The sequence below is a fragment of the Penaeus chinensis genome, chromosome 8, assembly GCF_019202785.1.
Source record: "Penaeus chinensis breed Huanghai No. 1 chromosome 8, ASM1920278v2, whole genome shotgun sequence".
Lineage (NCBI taxonomy): Eukaryota > Metazoa > Arthropoda > Malacostraca > Decapoda > Penaeidae > Penaeus > Penaeus chinensis.
In genome coordinates this window covers 4,831,679-4,851,678 of record NC_061826.1, presented here as the reverse complement: position 1 = coordinate 4,851,678, position 20,000 = coordinate 4,831,679, and the positions used below count along the sequence as shown (strand labels likewise).

The window sequence follows — 20,000 nt, the reverse complement described above, 5'->3', positions numbered from 1 at the left end:
TCGTCGGCCGGGCTCGTCCAAATCCTCACACAACGGCAGTCTTTGTCAGGGATGCGTCAGGGGCGTGTGCCTTGTCGAATGAGGATTTGCGTCCACAGGAGCTGGTCTTGCTCTCTCTCTCTATCTATCTATCTATCTATCTATTTAACTATCTATCTACCTCTCTATCTCTCTCCCCCCCCCCTGTCTCTCTCTCTCTCTCTCTCTCTCTCTCTCTCTCTCTCTCTCTCTCTCTCTCTCTCTCTCTCTCTCTCTCTCTCTCTCTCTCTCTTAGAATGTTTGATCTTCGTGAATTTTATTTTATTTTATTGTATGGGGGGAAGGAACTGATATGTGTATGTTTTGGTTAAATTTTCTCTATTCATGACAGAGCTTCTTGCTTGCTCTGCACATATAGATGCAATATTGATTATACCCTGTGAGTACAAATAGAGGGCAATTCTCAATTACTTAAGCATAATACAGTTAATTTCATTTTTCGAAAGGCGATTTCCTTCACATTGTTAATTTTGGTACAATGTTCAGTTTCTTTCTTTTTTACTGAATATGTTGCAAAGAATTTGTTCTCTTATTTTAAGGATATTTGATAACTGAGAAGCTTTGATTGTATTTCGTAACCCTGAAAGAATTTAATTTTAGAAATAATATATCTATTTGTAAATTTGATTTGAGTATTGAAATATTTATGCATTTACATTTTCTAGTTGGTATAGAATTTTCCCTTTTTTTGGAGTAGCGAGAGGATTAATATTTATTTTCCTGCTTGTATTGGTCGGAACCATTCAAAAGTAGCAAATCAAGTACAAATTGTTGAACAAAATATATTTATTTCAGAAAACTATGTAATTCAATAATGATCTATATGTTAAAATTTATATTTCTTTCTTTTTCTTTTCTTTAATTTTCCTATTTTTCTTGTATTTGAAAAATATATATATTCCGAGGCAATTGCCATTTTTTCAGATGCATGGGAATGGTCTGTTGTGTTGGTTAAGAATTTTGTATGTTGTGAAAATAAGAAGAATTGGATCCAGTCTGATGTCTTCTTTAACATATCCGGTGTTTTGGGGGATTCTGTGGAGCTATATTTTATCTTTAAAACTGTCTGCACAAGTGATTCCTAATCCTTACACTTAGAGCAACCTCTGAAATAAATTTTAATAGCACAGGGAACCTCTACCTAAAGAAAGCACACACACACAGACATACACACATACAAACGCACACACAAACATATATAAATATATATATGTGTATATATATATACATATACGTATGTATATGTATATATATACATATACGTATGTGTGTGTATATATATACATATATATATATTTATATATGTTTGTGTGTGTGTGTGTGTGTTTGTATGTGTGTATGTCTGTGTGTGTGTGCTTTAGGGGCATCTTGCGTATGTATATTATGCATATACGTATGTATATGCATAATATACATACGCAAGATGCCCCAAAGGTCGCCTAGATATCTAAATTCCATAACACGTCTCTTCGTCATATTCTAGAACTTCAATTAAATCAACAACATCGTGACTGTTTCGATATATATATATATATATACATATATATTATATATACACACACACGTGTGTGTGTGTGTGTGTGTGTGTGTGTGTGTGTGTGTGTGTGTCTACATGCGCGCACGTGTGTCAGTGTGTGTGTGTGTGTGTGCTGCAAACACACATATATACATGTATAAATACACACATATAGATAGATAGATATAGATATATACATATACATAGATATACTTACATACGTACATATCTACATATATGTATACATATACACACACATCACATGTATATACACCTCGCAAATTGCTAAGGAGCAAAGTTCAACCTCCATTATAAAAAGAAGAAAAAAAGGTCGAACATGCATACAAAATATCTTCTAATATCTATATTCATGGTGAATCTCAGAATACCAAATATGTCACTCATTATCAAAGTTGGGAAAAACTGTGTCGCAAATGGCTTAGATGCCAAGTTCAGCCTCATTAATAAAAGAGGTTTAAACATAGACAAACTATTCTTTAATATTCTAAAACTAGACAGTGGTGGCCCTGAAAAAAAGAATCATTGTTGTGCTTGAATAAATAAAAAAAGATAGAGGGCCAAACTTGGACATGAGTCATTATAAAACTTGACGCTTCACTTGTTTTGGAAAGATGAGAAAAAACCCTTAGGTTCATTTAAAAAATTATACTATAAGACATAAATTAAGAACAAAAGAAAGGAAAAAAATCAACACAGGAATTTTTACTAGAAAAGTAAGTAAATTTTGTTATGTTTAAAAAAAAAAAAATCCCTATTTCAGGCAGCCACAAGCAAAAAAAAAGTTTTTTTCTGAGTAATCCACAAAAGATACAGGTTGCAGATATATTAATCAACCCAATAGTACCCCAATATTTTTTTCTTTTATTTGCTTATCAAAAATATATATATTACATATGTTACGCATAGGAACATAATTTAAGTCTTATATCTCAGAAAAGAAGCATAATACCAATCTCGAAATGGATGTTAATGGATGAAAAAGTTATAAAGGTCTAAACTTGGCATTTCTTAACGTCTGTGACTGACAGACATACCCCTTTCTGATCGAAAAGCCATATCTCAAAAAGGTTTCATTATTTTTCAAATTTATTGGGTTCCGCTTATATACTTTGTGTGTGTGTGTGTGTGTGTGTGTGTGTGTGTTTATGAGTTGTGTGCGTGTGTGTGTGTTTATGAGTTGTGTGCGTGTGTGTGTGTGTCTGCGTGTCTGTGTGTTCACTTCAGCCACATGTACAAACACACAAACTGACACACAGACACACACGCGGCCATTCATGTGTACTGTTCCATATTAACGAGAAAAAGGTTTCAGTGACTCCATAAACGGATTCTTCTACAAAACGTTGACGCACAGGAGGTCATGTCAGACATAACGGGGTTGCCGAATTGCTTTAACCTTGGGCAGGTGAGCGCAGCGCCCTCACCGGCCCTGCTTGACGACCCACGAGGAAGGACCTATTATTCGTTGCAGAGACACGCACTCACACGCACGCACTCGCGCACACGCTCTCATGCACACGCAGTCACACAGATGCATATGCACTCACACACACACACACACACACACACTCACGTACACGCAATCGCACACGCACATGCTCACACACTAATAACACAGACAAAATTAACACATATACAGTATACGCAAAGGCAAACACGCACAAAGAATAAAAACATACTCAGAAAGACAAACACACACAAGCACACACACTCAAATACAAATTTGCACACAAAACGACAACTACACACACACTGACAACCACACACTTAAAAAAATGGAAACGAACAAACACACACTGATAATAAAATAAAATTAAATAATAAAAGAAACACACACACGTGCGCGCGCTGCATATATATTCTCCACTGAAAGAAATTCGGATAAGTCGAATAGTACAAGATACTCGATGACGTAGTTGAGTATTCATAATAAGCGACATATACCTCGGGCATTTCTGTGTAGGATGTGTATATATACGGTATGTACGTACGTGTATGTGTGGATGTGTGTGTGTGTATATGTGTATGTTTGTCTGTGTTCGTGTATGTGTATGTGCATGTGTGTGTTTGTGCGTGTATATCTGTGTGTAAGTATGTCTGTATATGTATCTGTGTTTGTCTATCCAACCTGAAACTGCGCACTCGAAGGCTGTAGGACAGACTAGAAACCTAACGAAGATTGCGTTTTTTTTTGTGTTTATCTATTTTGTTTATGTACTTGTTGATATGTGATTTTATCCGTGTGGCTATGTTGAATTGAATGTATTGAATTTTTATATGAGGTTTATATGAGTTTATTTCCATCCATATGCGTCTGCAACTGTCAATCTGTACGCGTGTCTGTAAGAGACTGGACACGAATATGAATTATTCCTAAAAAGGTGCCATCAGAAAAGATACTGCAGCTTACAATAGTATTACGTTCGTACAGTCTTAATAATCTTAACTTTATTCATTGTGTACTTCACATTTTCATGGCAATTTTATCTTGATGAATACTAGGAACTTAGAAATGAAAATCGTGCATATGTATAAAAAATGTATTACGTTGTTAATCATTAATATAAACGTTCGGCAAAGGTTGCGCTTCCTTTGTCGAGGCCACAGTCAGGCAAGGCCATCCGATGAGCCGCTTAAAAGTGGTGGTGGAGGACGTGAATATGATCCCCGTGGTGAATAACGTGGTCGTGGCCACCGAATCCATGACCGCCGAATCCACCGTGGCCGAATCCACCGTGACCGAATCCACCGTGGCCGAATCCTCCGTGGCCGCCGCCGAATCCTCCGAATCCTCCGAAACCTCCGAAACCTCCGAAACGCCGCCTCGCTTCAGCTTTGGCTTCGGCTTCAGCTGCGGGGTAGGCCAACGCCAACTCCAGTACGACGCAGAGAGTCAGCACGAACAGGATCTGGAACTGTAGTCCAAACGAAATTACAATGACTGTTCCTTAAACACAATGACAAATATATTTATACATACATACATACATATATAAACATATATATATACACACACACAATCGATACGTCAACGCATACATGAATAACTATTATCTTCTGTCATTAACCAAGGAAACTGCGACTCGAAGAAAACCCTAAATGAGATTCACCGTATCGCGAGCCTTAAGGGTCTCGCTTGTTCACAGACGAAGATGGAAAGCCAAATGATTCACACAATATTCTGATATACTTTGCTGTAGATCCACATTATTGTTATCCTTTACTGATTTTTTTTTTTTTTTTCTATACAAAGGCAAATATTAAAGCGCACATATTCAAAGACCTTGGTGTCGTGCACATACTGACCGCACCAATGCACCCTTATTTGCATAGAAAAACAACGGGACTATGAAGAAATACAAACAAACACAGTAACGTGTGTGTATATAATATGAAACACAGGCACTTCACTAACTCGAAACGTCACGATATAGTATTCATATATGTTTCGTTTTCTAAGAATATAAGTACATAAAAAAGAGACCAGAAACGAAACTCGAGTTCTATTTCCCCGATACATCAAAACAAAATTAAAGATAAAAAATTAAAAAAAAAAAAAAAAATCCTTCTGATCTTACCAGTTTCATTTTGCTTCCGTTGTTTCGGTCTGAAGAGCTCGTTGGGGTATGTATTGTCACGAGGTCTGGGCACGATGTGTGCTGTGCCTCGGCGGGTCGCTTTATATGAAGGGCGGGCGGCCGGTAATCCCAGCGCTCCTTCCTCATTCCTGTGGCCCGCCGACGCTGCGGAGCGAAGGCACGGCGGCGGGCGACTGGTGGCGGTGACGTCACACGGGCAAAAAAACGTTTACTGAATTTTAAAACCTTTCAAAATAGCGTATATATACACATATATATACATATATATGCATATATATTTATACATATTTATATACATATATATGTATATATATGTATATATATACATATACATATATACATATATATACATATACATATATACATATATATATACATATACATACACCCCAACTGCGTGTCAATCTGACCTGCCGGTATCATTTGTCCCCAAAATATTTCTCCAGAAAGGGAGAAATTAGACTTACCCCTCAGTGATTATGTCATCAAATGTGCGCGTATGTATGTGCGCCACAAGGATAATGATGATAAAAGAAATTGTATATTTGTAATATCGATTCATCTTCAAATGTGAAATAAGGGCAGTGCACCAAACCTAGGTGGATTTTTTCCTATACACTTTTTAGTACAATTCATATAGTCTGTGTAAATCAGCTTTACACGAGTCGGAAGATAGGTAAACATAGTATGTTTCCCTGTATAATCTTATTATGTTTCCCATGGAGGTCTTTATTCCTCCAGAACGTTATCCCAACCTCGCTTCTGGTGTCCATTGGCCTCCCTATGTTGCCCAGCAAGATTCCTCCAGGTATAGATAAGATACCCATTACTGCGTCTTCGAATCGTAGGAACTTGCAGTACACGCGGTCCTGTGTAGTTCCCGTGCGTCCGGCTCATAGGCGCAAATCAGTTTTCAAAACGGGGAGATAATAGGGTGTAGAGCGGTAGTCTAAGAACCCTACGGGATTTAACACCTTATTTCTCGTTCAAACCGGTTGGCCAAGATTATTTTAGCACTCCGTTCATTGCACCTGCAGTTCGCGATCAGTCTCAACTCTTCTCGTTACTACTCGCGTCCTCGTCCGTGGAACCTGGACCCCCCCTCGCCGACTCAAATGACGTCACTGTGGCCGTAAAGGAAGAGGACGCAAGAAGACATTTGACCAGTATATATTTTTTTTTTTCTGTTAATACGCCACAGCACGGCGAGCGGATTAATTATTGCTTTGGATCTGTACGTGTGTAGTCTCTGTAAATCGTGAAATGCAATTAGAGCACAATTCAAAGGAAAAGTTCCTTTATGATGACACGTTGCCTTGAACTCTGCCTAAGTATTTGTGTATATTCACTCGTATGCCCAGCCGCCATAAGGTCTATCAATCCTTGGACCACTTGGACCAGCAGTGACTCAAGTCTTCCTTGCTCTTGGTCTCAGTATGGAGCAATTATAAAGACTTAGGCTGAGTTCACACTGACAGTAAGCTGGCGTGGGCTGCCACTGTGTCCTTAAACTTGGTTGGAAATGTGTCACAAGGCCTTCACTGCCTCCCTTGGCGCTCGGTCTCACCTCGCCCTCTCCTTAACACCTTCCTGGCTAGGATAGGTAAGGACTAAAAGGCCTTCATTATGACCTAGGACTTCAGACCTCCGAAACAATAATACTAAAGGGAAGTTTTAAAAAATCTCGCTGTCGGGTATCTCCGCAGAGAAGTGACAGTGCTTGACAGTCACTCGTATGAGAGCGAATAAATGCATTCCGCTAAATAACACGTCTTCACGAAGCTGGAATGCTTATTGAATTACGGACCATGTGTGGAAGTTGGTTTTAGAATAACTGAAATATTAATACTAACAATAATGCTGATAATGATAGTAATGCAAATACAAAAAAACATTTATGATAGCAATGATAATGATGATAATAATAACAAGAGGAATATGGAGAAATAAGATGGTGACATTATTAATGATATTGAATGTAATAATAATGATAATAATAATACTGATGCTACTGATAAAAGCGATGATGATCATAACAATAAGAATGATAATAATGATAATAATAATAAAATAATAACAATTATGATAACAATGATAATAATAATGATAATAATAGTAATAATATTCATATGATATCATTTTATAATAATAATGATAATACTAATGCTGATAATAAGGGTAATAATAATGATAATGATAGTAATACAAATAATGATAATAATAATAATGATAAGAAAAATATGAATAATGATGATAATAATAGTAATGATAACGATAAAAATAATAATGATAATGATAATAGTAATCGTAATCGTAATAACAATATTAATAATGATAACATTAATAATGATAGTAGTAATAATAATAATAACACTGATGATGATGAAGATGATGATGATGATGATAACAGAAATTATTATAATAATAATACTGAAAATAATGATAACAATAATAATAATAATAACAATAATAATGATAATAATAATAACAATTATGTATCCTCATAATTATCATTATCATTACCATTGTTGTTATTATCATCATTATTATTACTATCATTGCCAATATTGTTATTATTATCATTATTATTAATATCATTATTATTTTTTTTTTTTTGTTATTATTATTATCATTATTGTTATCATTATTAGTATTATCATTATCATTATTATTATTATTATTATTATCATTATCGTTATTATTATCATTATCATTATCATCATCATCCTTATTATTATCATCATTATTATCATCATCATTATTAATGTTGATATTATTATTACTATTGTTATCATTTTCATGATCATCCTTAGTATCGTAACTATTATTATTACTATTATTATTATTATTATTATTATTTTTCATTATCATTATCATTATTATTATTTTAATCATTTTAAATATTATTATTTTTATTACTATTATTATTATCAGCAGCATCACTATCATCATTATTTTATTATCAATGTTATTAGCATCATCATCATCACCATTATCAATATTTTTATTATTGTTATCATTGTCATTATTATTGTCATTATTATTATTGATATTATTATTATTACTATTATCATTATTATTATTATTGTTATTGTTATTATTTTTTTACTGTTTTTATCATTATCATTATTATTATTTCAATTATCATTATTATTATTATTGTTATTGTTATTATTTTTATTATTATCATTATCATTTCAATTATTATCATTATCACTTCAATTATTATTATTATTATTATTATTGTTATTATTATTAATATTATCATTATTGTTATTATTATTATTATTTTTATTATTATTGTAATTATTATTATTATTATTATTATATAACTATTATCACTACCCAAAATAATGATGATAAAAATATCAATAATAGTAATAATGATGATAAAATTATGATAATGATAACAATTACATTGGCATTTTTTATTATCATTAGTATTATTACCCTTTTCATTATTATTTTTATCATTATCACCATCATCGTTATCATTATTATTATTATTTATTGTTGTTACTATTCTAAAGATAATGATAACAGTAATAGATGTGTTTTTCATGTGAAATTGATTCTTGAATGACAATTACTGTCATGTATATGTATGAGAGTTAGTACTTATATCAGAGCCATCGATAAGTACAAATCTTTGCCTATAGTACAGTTAAATGTCTTGTCTTACATCCTTTTTTATTTGAATGATTTTTGCCATATATTTTGCTATGCGAATCAGGGTTTGTGTCCTCCGTCCCTAGCACTCTTAAAGGGCGGCTGGCTTAATATTACGTCCAAGGCATTTTGCCCATCTGTCGCCTTGTTGCTTTGTACCCGCCGTTTGGAAATGGCTATTAGGTTTTGTCTGGTTGTGTTGATAATTTACCGAAAGGACAGCCGGCAATTGTAAGCCAAGTCTAAGAAAGGGCACTTTTTGCTGGACAAGAAACTAAGAAATATCAGGGTCATGAGATGTAATATAAAGAAAAAAAGGAAAGTTAAGCATGGTCTTGAATTCCCTATCACCAGGGCTCAAGGGCGGAACGACTGACATTCCTGCCATCAGCCAATTTTGCACCGGGACCCTTCAGCGGTCAAGGGACCTGAAGCCTCATTGGCTTGAGGAGATCACCAGCGAGGAAACAGACAACAAATTTCCCAGACGCAACGAGGCAGTGAGAATGGTTAATGGTTAATGGTTAGAAACAAAATATATGTGCTAGAGATCTAATGTCATGTACCACTATAGTATATGTGCGTTTGAGGAAGGAAAACAGGTTGTCAAAGCAGAAAGTGTGAGATTCTGTTAGGATGTCTGATAGGTTGGGAGGTCGGTGTAGGAAGGATAGGTGGGGGAAAGTAGAGGTACGAGCTGCTTCAAAACGTGGGCATGACAATATAATGTGTGGGACTGAACGTGGAAGATTACATAAGGAACATAGGGGTGGATCGAATTGTGACATCAGATAGGAGTGTTTTAGACGGGTGTGACCAATGCGTAAACGGGCGAGAGCCGTCTCCCAACGTCTGTTCCAATGAAATGGAGCTGACCAAGAGGAGATTGATAGTTTTACAGTATGTAATTTATTAGTGTGGAGACTTGCCCAAAAAGATTGCCATCGATTATACAAGGTCTTAAAGTGTGGGTAATAATCCATGGCTGGGATACGTGAGAAACGTGGTTGGTGTGATGTGGACATTGCAGCGTAGTGTGCTGGAGTATCTGCCTTTTCATTGCTGGGGATTCCAAAATGGCTGGGCACCCAGCAAAATTTGATTATTTTATGGCGTGTGGACAGGTAGAACAACCAGTTCTGGATCTTACAAACAAGGGGGTTGGTCGTGTGTATTGACTTCACGAGGATTAATGAGTTACGGGAGCCAGTAAAAATAGTAAAAGAGGAAGAGGGGGGGTGAGTATATGTGTTTTAAGGCAAAAAGGTGTGCATACAGTTCTGTAGTAAGGACACTGGATTCAGGAGGGAGGGAGTATTTGAAAGTATGAGTTGGGAAGATTACTTCAATACCAGCACCGGAGGTGGATTTGGAGCCGTCAGTGTAAATGTGAATACTGGAGGAATGAGTGGAGACATGGTCAAGGAAATGGGTAAGAAGGAAAGCAGGAGGAATATTTGATATTGGTGAGTCAGGGAAGACAGAGGAGCAAATATGAGGGTGAGGTATAAGCCATGGAGGGACAGAATGGACAGAGAACGGGAGAGGTCGGAGATAGGGAAAAGGGTAATGGGAGAGGAGGGTATCCATGCGAGTGGAGAAAGAAGTAGGTAAACGTGGAGAAGAAGCAAAGGTAAGAAGTAGGGATCGTGGGAAACTTAGTTTAGTGAGGGGAAGTTGGTGAAATCGAGCATAACATCGGAGAGAGAGAAGGGCACGGCGTCGAGAGAGAGATGGTATGCCTGATTCAGTGTACAGGCTCTCAACTGGAGAGGAGCGGAAGGCACCTAGGGCTAAGCGAAGACCATAGTGATGGATTGTATCAAGACGGGCAAGGAGAGAAGTTGAGGCAGAGGAGTAGATATGACATCCATAATCGAGAGTGGAGAGGATCAAGGTAACATGAAGATGAAGGAGAGTTTTGCGATCTGAGACCCAGGATATATGGGATAGGGTTTGTAAGATTCGGAGATGGCGGCAAGCTTTTTCTTTGATGTAAAGAATATGGTCTCGCCTGGACAGTTTGGAGTAAAAAATGATGCCTAGGAATTTGCCAGAGGAGCGGTGTTGGAGTGGAGTGCCATATAAGAAGAGTGGAAGTAGGGGCGAGAGAAAAGGATGGAGAAAGATTTGGAGGTAGAAAAGCGGAATCCATGGTTTGTGGTCCAGGAAGATATTGATGATATTGCAGATTGAAGAAAATGGTAGAGATTTGGTATGAATGTACCAGAGGCATAGATGGTTAAATCATCAACAAATAGTGATGACCTGGCTCCTGGTGGTAGAACTGAGACAATGTCATTTACAGCAAGAAGGAATAAAGTGGTACTGAGCTCACTGCCTAGTGGGACGCCTTCAATTTGAGGAAAGAAAGATGATGTGGTAACCATTCGCTCTAGTTGTTTGCATAAGCAGCTAGTTAGTGCGATGGGGCGATAGTCTTGAGGGAGGGTACCCGATTTATTGGGTTTCAGGAAGGGGAGGATAAGAGCTCGCCAATGAGAAGGAAAATTTCCTGATGTCCATATGTGGTTGTACATTGTTAATAGAAAGGATAAAGAGGAAAATGGGAATTGTCGGAGCATATGGTAGTCAATACCATCAGGGCCTTCATGAGTGTTGCGGCACGATTTTAGGGCAGCACTGAGTTCAGAGGCAGAAAAGGGAGCTTTATAGGACTTAGCAGAGAATAAGGTGAAGATAATAGGGGTACGTTCCCTGATGGTCTTAATAGAAGAGAAGTGTGGAGAAAGGTGAGAACCACTACTGAGCCTGGCTGAAATAATCATCCAGTTCATTAGCGACTTGGAGAGGATCAGAGATGAGGGTATCTCGAATATGGAGGATGGGGGCTGGATGGGGGAATGTTTGCCTGATACTTTATGGATCCGGCGCCAAACATTTGAGATATTTGTTTTACTATTCCGGATTGTACAATGATGACAGGCAGATGCTCTTTTAAAGGAGATAAGAACTGATAGTTGATTTGGGCTACCTAATTTGTAGTGGTAACTGTTCCAGGCTGCACGTTTTACACGGAGTGCTTAAGTGCAATCAGAATTCCACCATGGAACACATTTGGAGGTATAAGGTCATGAGGTTTGAGGAATAGCTATATAGGCAGCTCTTAGGACTGTAGTTGTGAAACATTGTATCATTTCTGAAATGGATGAGAGGGAAGATAGAGGGATATGAATAGCAGAGAGTAAAGTGAAAGTACGCCAGTCGGCTCTATCAAAGCACCAACGTGGGGAGTTAGGAAGTGGTACACATGAAGTAGGAGAAAGGAGAACTGGAAAGTGGTCGCTATAGGGAAAGTGGTCTAGAACTGACCAGTGGAAATCTAAATGAAGAGAAGGGGAGCATAGAGAGTGGTCAATGCATGAAAAAGACTGCGTGCGTGTATCAAAGTGTGTGGGGCGATCTGAATTTAGAATAATAAGGTCAGCTGAGGAGAGGAAACGCTCTATAGCTCGGCCACGAGAGTTGCTGATAGAATCACCCCAAAGAGTGTGGCGGCAGTTAAAATCACCTACTATGAGGAAAGGTGGTTGAAGTTGGGAAATTAGATTTTCAAAAGCAACAAAGTCAATGGGGTGGGAAGGGGAGAAGTAGACTGAAATCACTGTGATCCAGCGGCGAAGAAAGATACGAATAACTGTGCAAGGGACAGTGGACATAAGATGTTTTCTGGTTGATAAGTATGGACGAGACATAAAGGGAGTGTGGGGAAGAGACAAAATGGTAATTGGGGATTGGTATTGGAGGATGTGTAAGAAAAGTCTCTTGAGGCATATAATGGATGGGTTATAAGAGGAGAGGATATGACGGAGGTCGGGTCTGTGAGAGCGGAAACCGCGAATGTTCCAATGAAGGATAGTTATACTTTCGTTGATTTAGTGATAACGATTGCAGTACGTGTTGGAGAATTTGAAGGGGAAGGAGCTAGAGGATGGGATAAGGAATGAGAGGGGGGAGGTGGGGGAGGTGGTATTGTATCAGGAGGGATATAAGGAGGTAGAGGGTCTGGGGAAGGGGATACTTGTGATATAAGGGATTCAAGTGTGTATCCAGGAGGGAGTGGAAGGGATAGAGGGGATGATGGGAGGGTTAATGTAGGCGGGGCTAGAGTCAGGGGGGATGGATTTTGTTGGGATGGGGTAGGAGGCTAGGGTGTAGGGGGATATGAGTAGGAGGAGGATGGATATTGGCAGTCACTTTGAGTGTGGAGGGAGCGGGAGTTGTAGAATTTGAAGGTGGATGAGTGTCAGTTTGGGACTCGATTATGTAGTTTTGAATATCTTCAAGAGTTTCTGTAATGGAGTTGGTTGGGGAGTTATGTGAGATAAAGGTTTTCTTGTGAGGGGGGGAAGAGAAGACTGGTGTCTGAAGAGTAGGGACAAAGGAAGGTGGAGGTGATTGTGGGGTAGGGGAAGAAGGGGTCGAACGCTTATTCTGTCTGTTGCAGGTAGTGCGGAGGAGGGAGAGAGGAAGGTGTTGGGGCTGTAGTAGAGATTGGAGTGTCTGGATTTAGGATGGCCAAATAATTTGACTGGGGAAGGTAGGAGGTAGAAGAGGGGAAGTTAGATGGAGGGGGGGTAGGTTTAGGAGAGTGTGTAAGAGTTTGGGAGGTAGGGGGACTGGTAGAGTGAGTGACATTACTGGAGTAAGAGGTAAGAGAAAAACCTCATCGACGTGCCTCCTGTCTGGCTTCACGTAGCGTGAGTCCAAGTCTGAATCTGAGAGTTGCTACCTCAGACTCAAATTTGTAGGTGGGGCAGCCTCTATAAAATACATTATGGGGGCCGCCACAGTTGGCACATGTGCGTGATTGTGCAGAGCAGTTTGATCGAGTATGGCCAGGTTGGGCACATATCGGCATCTGGTTGTGTAACGGCAGTGTCTGGCTGGGTGTCCTAAACGCCAACAATTTTGGCACTGACGAGGAAGGGGTTGGTGTTGTCGGACAGGAAGGGATTCTCCACCCATGTAAACATTAAAGGGAAGGTCATGTCTACGGAAAGTAATTTTGGCAATGTTAGTGGTTTTCTTACGATGACTTCTGGGAGGAATGGAGTAGCATTGTAATGATGTCGCATCATAGTCTGTGAGACAGGCGAGTAAGTCTTTTCCACAATCTGACCAATCTTTGTCATAGATTGGGCAATTTGCTGGGAAATAGAAACAGTTCTGGTGCAAGTATTGAGGGTTGGATGAGGTTCTGTAGGGATGGGATTGCCATATAGATCAGTTAGATTTGCTAATGCTATAGCTTGGTTTTCAGATGTTACTGTGACGAGACGGGAGCGGTCAGGTCGGCTACGGAAAGGGACTTTGCCTACTTGTCTTTGGAGACATTGCTGGAAGAGAAGAGTGTTGTCAGAGTAGGGAGCTGTGGGAGGGATCACGAAAAATTGGTCCCATTTGGCTGGGCTAAATAGGGTATTTAAGATTCTTTTAGAGGTGGGGGTAGTAGAAGGGCAGGGGCGTGTGGAGGAGGGAGTAGTGTCGAGGGGGGTAGTGTTGTGGGGAGGTCGACAATAAGGCTGTAAGGTAGTAATAAGGGAGAAAGGGGTAGTTGATGAAGGTTGTGGGAGGTAAAGGTGTTGAAGTTGAGCATGTTGGGAGAGTAGAAATGTCTCCTGAGTGTTGATTAGGGTGGATACTGTACTAGTAGGCATTGAGGAGGGGTTAGTTGTAGTGTTCGGAGCCGTGGTCAAAGGAATCGGGAGAGTTTGAATTATTGGGGCTATTTGATGAAGGGGCAAGCCTCATTGCCCCTAAAAGTGGAATTACATCTTCATTATTGGCCATGGTAAGCCTGGAGTATGTTGGGGAGAAAAAAACAGTCCACCCCTCAGGGTCCCCTTTAGGGGTAAGGGCTAGATATAATGCAGAGGAATACCGTGCCCATGGCTCCCTCAGGCCGTTCAGGACTGGCACAAAGTCAGCCTTTCATCCTTTCAGCACGGCTCTAACACCTTAGGAAGTGGATAGTAGAAGGGATTGGTGAAGGGACTAAAACGAAAAAGTAGGAGTGGAAAAAAGACCATGCAAAATTAGTTGAGTCGAGAGCTGAGTCCCAAGGTTGGGGAGTTCCCCATCATTGGGTCTCAGTCTCCGCCTCCTAAGCCCCCCCACGACAACAACGGGCATAGATATAACGTTGTAAAGCAGTTTATATCCCAGGATCCTTTATTTCATGAATTTTGAATGATTTTGGTTATAAAGCATGCAACTGACTATGTATATTTAAAACTGTTTTGTCTGAAGTAGTAGGTTTTCAGTTAACACAAAACGGTTTTGTCTTCAACGGTTTTGTGTGAAGCCCTGCGCACCCAGCTTCCATTGTGCCAAATGTAGGAAAGGGGTACATGTTGACGGGGACTTACTCGAGACGCGTCCGCTACATCTCTTGTTTTATGGCATCATCCACTCTTGCTTACGGCATTTCTGCAGACGCCTAGCGGTGCGCGAGCGTGTATTTGAATATACATATACTCATACATGTAAGCATAGATAGGTAGACAGATGAATAGACACACATACACAGACATATTTGTGTATGTGTATATATACATATATATATATATATATATATATATATTATATATGTATATATAGTGTTTGTGTGTGTGTGTGTGTGTGTGCGGGTGCATACAAATACACACACACACACATGTATATGTACATCATGGTGCCTTCATTTGCCTGGCACTGCGTCCCTGAGTGCTAGCAACAGATGCGTTGCTGCGTTGCCTTTAGGATATCCAAGTATCGCCTATTTAGTGTTTATGACGATGCGCTTTGTGCTGTATGAGGAAATGCTTGAAAGTCATTATGTTGTGGGTGTCATGTAGCTTGAGGACAGAATGTAGTTTGTATGAATATGCATAATAGTAATGTGTGTGTGTGTGTGTGTGTGTGTGTGTGTGTGTGTGTGTGTGTGTGTGTGTGTGTGTGTTGTGCACATATACGGAAGGTTATTCATACTGAACAAATGGCAGACAGCATTCCTAGTTAGACGGAACTGTGAGCAAAGAAAAAACTTGGTGATTTTAAAGCCCAAATATGAATCTACACGATGGGATGCCACGGGTGATCAGCCTATTAATTCCGTATCATGACGATATATATATGTATATATATTATTTATATATATATGTATATATATATTATATATATATGTATATATATATATATTATATATATATATGTGTGTGTGTGTGTGTGTGTGTGTGTGTGTGTGTGTGTGTGTGTGTGTGTGTGTGTGAACGTGTGTGTGTCTGTGTATGTGTGTGGTTTTATATATATATATATATATATATATATATATATATATATATATATATCATCATGATGGATACTCACATACTCGCATACGGTGATTTGTGTGTGCAGTGGCGCGGATTTGCATAATTTTGGGTAAATCAAACATAGATATGGTAGTTGAGAACCAACAACAATGATTACCTAAACAACTACTCCCGTGGTGATTGATCACTGGTCGGCCACACTAGTATAAAGACATAGTCAAGTATGTGATATCAACATGGCGATAAGTAGTTCGTCCAACACCGCATCGGTGATGACATATATATATGTTTATATATATATATATATATATATATATATATATATATATATGTATGTGTATATATATATCATATATATTTACATATACATAGATATATAGAGAGAGAGAAAGGAAGATAGATAGACAAAGAAAGAGAAGAAGTAGATATAGATAATGCAACTATATAACATGAGACAGCCACAAAGGCGATTTTTGAGTCAGACAAGACTCTTTCTCAGACAATAAACTCGAACTAGATCTTCCATATCTATTTTTTTTTCCTGTCTGAATAGTGTTCTGATTCGAAATGTTTAGTATTTTCCATTGCTATTGATCTTCATGTTCACAGCGTTCTTTATGAATATGTTTATCTATCTGTTCACAAAATGTCTTGTATACAAAAATTCATGTATCTAAAATCTATAAAAATACTTCACACTTCCATTACTGACTGACATCAGGAATACAGCAAATACATTTAATTTTTTTCATTGGTATTTTCGTGTTCATTATTCTTTATTAGCATATAGAAAACGCCGTCAGACGAGCAGGATGATAATGATATACAGAACATTACCACATGATACACAAAGATCTCTTTTGCGAAAGTTTTGTGTAATGTTAATTTTTTTTTTTTTTTCTGTTTTACAACGTGGGTATAAGAACCATTATCAGATATATTGGCCTTCGCTCTAAATCGGGAGGAAGAGAGAGAGAGAGACAGAGAGAGAGAGAGAGAGAAAGAGAGAGAGAGAGAGAGAGAGAGAGAGAGAGAGAGAGAGAGAGAGAGAGAGAGGGAGAGAGGGAGAGAGAGAGAGAGAGACATACAGAGAGAGAGAGAGAGAGAGAGAGAGAGAGAGAGAGAGAGAGAGAGAGAGAGAGAGAGAGATACAGAGAGAGAGACATACAGAGAGAGAGAGAGAGAGAGACATACAGAGAGAGAGAGAGAGACAATAACAAACAGATAAATAGAAAGAGACAATGTCAAACTTAGTTGTCTTGAAGATATCCAAAGATCCAGCAATCCGTAGGTTACATAGACATTTTTGTTTTTTTTGGTCTCTCAAAAATATGAATGTCAGACATCACACAGTCCCTTTTTTTAATAACATATGACAAACTTCTTCTTCAGCTGTCCAAACGAATGTTTCTTAGTTTTTCAGTGATTTGGATAGTTGGTCCTGTAACAGGTGTCTTCGGGCGATCTATCGAGGTCAATGATCAACTGTTTTTTTTTTCCCCCAAGATGAAAAAAAGACAAAAACAATAAAGAAAGAATATACAGATAGAGAGAGAGTTTGTCATTTTAGGGAGGATTTAAACAAAAATAGAAAGAAAGGGAAAGAAAGAAAGAAAGATAAACGAGAATATTGAAAACACAGAAGAAAAAACAAGAAACTCGGTAGAAGTGGTTTAAAAAAAAATAAGTTTTGTAACTTTATTGTTGTCTTTATTTTCTCTATTTTTTTTTCTTTTCGTTTTTCTTTTTGTTATTCAGGACGAAGAAAACGGCGAATAATCATTATAATAGTGATATTAATGGTAATAATGATAATAATAATAATAATAATAATAATAAAGTAATAATAATAATAATATTAATAATAATAATAATAATAATAATAATAATAATAATAATAATAATGATAATGATAACAATAATAATAATAATAACACGAAGAAGAAGATCAGAATGAAGAACTCAGAGAATCAAAATATTTAGGTGAAGAAAAACTTAAAACAAACAAACCAAACAAAGAAAAAAACAATTGCTAAACAGTTGATAGCACAAACAATCACATTTCTCACTCATTATCATTACCTTTTTCTCCTCTCCCTTTCCCCTTCTCCTTTCTTTGTTCTCCCTCTCCCCGCTCATTCTCTATCTTCTGTCTCTTATCTCACAGTTGGGGCGAGGGCGGACACACAATAGATTTTTTTTTCATAAATGTCAATCATTCTTACAGTTATAGACAGCAAACGAATGTATCACGCCCCGTTTTCTATATTTCCAATGACAGCCTAGGTATATGCCTCACTAGGTATATGCCTCAAAAGTGAGTCATACCTAAAATGAGAGCATTGTTGTCAATTTGTTGACTGCTTGGGTATATATATATATATATATATATATATATATATATATATATATATATATAAATAAGCAGTTAACCAATATATGTGTGTGTATATATACATATATGTGTGTGTGTGTGTGTGTGTGTGTGTATGGTAAAAAAAAAAAAAAAAACTACAGTACACAAACTAGATCTATTAAGAATGAGACATCAGTTTTGAAATCCTCCTGGATGTCATCTTCAGGTCTGAAGAGAGGAGGGAGTATAAAAGAGAGAAAGGAGAGCCAACGCGGTGAACGCCTGGCAGGTGAACGGAAGCGCTTTTTAAGTTGAAATTAGGCGCAGGCGCGGACATCATCGCGCAGCTGACTAATCCATCTGTGTCCCACTGGTAGCAGAAGAGGGCGTTGTTATTGTGTCCCCTGAATACAGCGTATTTATGCCGAGACGGACGCTTAATGGGACTGGCGCCTGTCTCACCAAAGTACTGCTTATCACAGGAAACACAAGGAACAGCACAGGTGCCCATCTTCGAGGTAGGCTAGCATTGACCAGGTTTCACCTGGCGAAAGATAAGTCTGCAGTTGAGAGGGTGAAGAGGGTAAAGGAGAGAGTAGATCTCCTCAGTAAATGGCAGGTGGGGAGTTTCTTTAGATGTTGTAGAAGGTACACCACGCCCAGGATAACACGACTTCGAGAACGAATAGTTTGGAGAACGAATATTTCTATGGGATACCAAAATCCCATAAGCCGGCCGTGCCTCTGCGGCCCGTCATCTCCTAAATTTTATTTCACATGAATAAGTTTTGAGTTTGTAAGGTTATATCATAGACGTACATAATGATTTTGAAGACATTCATCCCCCGACGTCAATACCATGTCATATGACCCGGACACGTTGCAAATTATTACCATGTCGTTGCGGCGACCGCCATGATTGATTATCGGTCAAGAAACTTACGATGTGATACGTAATTCTTGAAAATATAAATCCCCCTCTGAGACTACGTGAAATATATCTGAAAAATACCGCACTCTGATTGGGTGGCCGGACTGTATCAAACCTTATCAAGGTGAAGGCACACACTATGATACAAGCGGCAAATATGTTTCAAAGTGTTAGGGACTTTCGGAAATGTTACAAAAAAGGCATATATATGTGTGTGTGTATATATATATAGGTGTGTGTATATATATGTATGTATGTATGTATGTATGTATGTATACATGGTAGAAAAACCCACAATGCACAATCTGGTTTGTGCATTGTGGGTTTTTCTACCATAGTATCAACACAGAAGAATGCTTTGCCAATGATATATATGTGTGTGTGTGTGTGTGTGTGTGTGTATGAGTGTGTGTGTGTGTGTGTGATTGTATTTATCATACACAGAGAGGTTTATTGATATGGATAACATACTGTATAATCTATTTACTGTTTATTTGCAGTTTACAACGAGTCTTGTTTTTTCTCAATGAGAGATACAATATGATAGTAACTG

At 38.0% G+C, this 20,000-nt stretch overlaps 3 protein-coding genes across 3 annotated transcripts in view; 1 reads left to right on the top strand and 2 right to left on the bottom strand.

Moving 5' to 3' along the window:
• Positions 1–1,034, top strand: part of LOC125028109 — a 6,924-nt gene extending 5,890 nt beyond the window's left edge. Inside the window, exon 5 of the mRNA XM_047617439.1 lies at positions 1–1,034. This exon is cut by the window's left edge and continues 71 nt beyond it. Within this exon, the coding sequence (XP_047473395.1) occupies positions 1–82 (82 nt within the window). The 3' untranslated portion in view covers positions 83–1,034.
• Positions 1,035–4,102: 3,068 nt separating this feature from the next.
• LOC125028036 (pupal cuticle protein 36a-like) lies at positions 4,103–5,316 on the bottom strand. The gene is made up of 2 exons (XM_047617304.1): positions 5,155–5,316; positions 4,103–4,491 (listed from the first exon to the last, which is right to left on the bottom strand). The coding sequence occupies exons 1-2, from the start codon at positions 5,299–5,301 to the stop codon at positions 4,210–4,212; spliced, it is 429 nt and encodes a 142-aa protein (XP_047473260.1). The 5' UTR covers positions 5,302–5,316; the 3' UTR covers positions 4,103–4,209.
• A 14,606-nt stretch (positions 5,317–19,922) lies between these two features.
• LOC125028096 (glycine-rich cell wall structural protein-like) overlaps positions 19,923–20,000 on the bottom strand; it is a 1,117-nt gene continuing 1,039 nt past the window's right edge. The window contains exon 2 of the mRNA XM_047617426.1: positions 19,923–20,000. This exon is cut by the window's right edge and continues 706 nt beyond it. The gene's annotated coding sequence lies outside the window, so the exon portion shown is untranslated.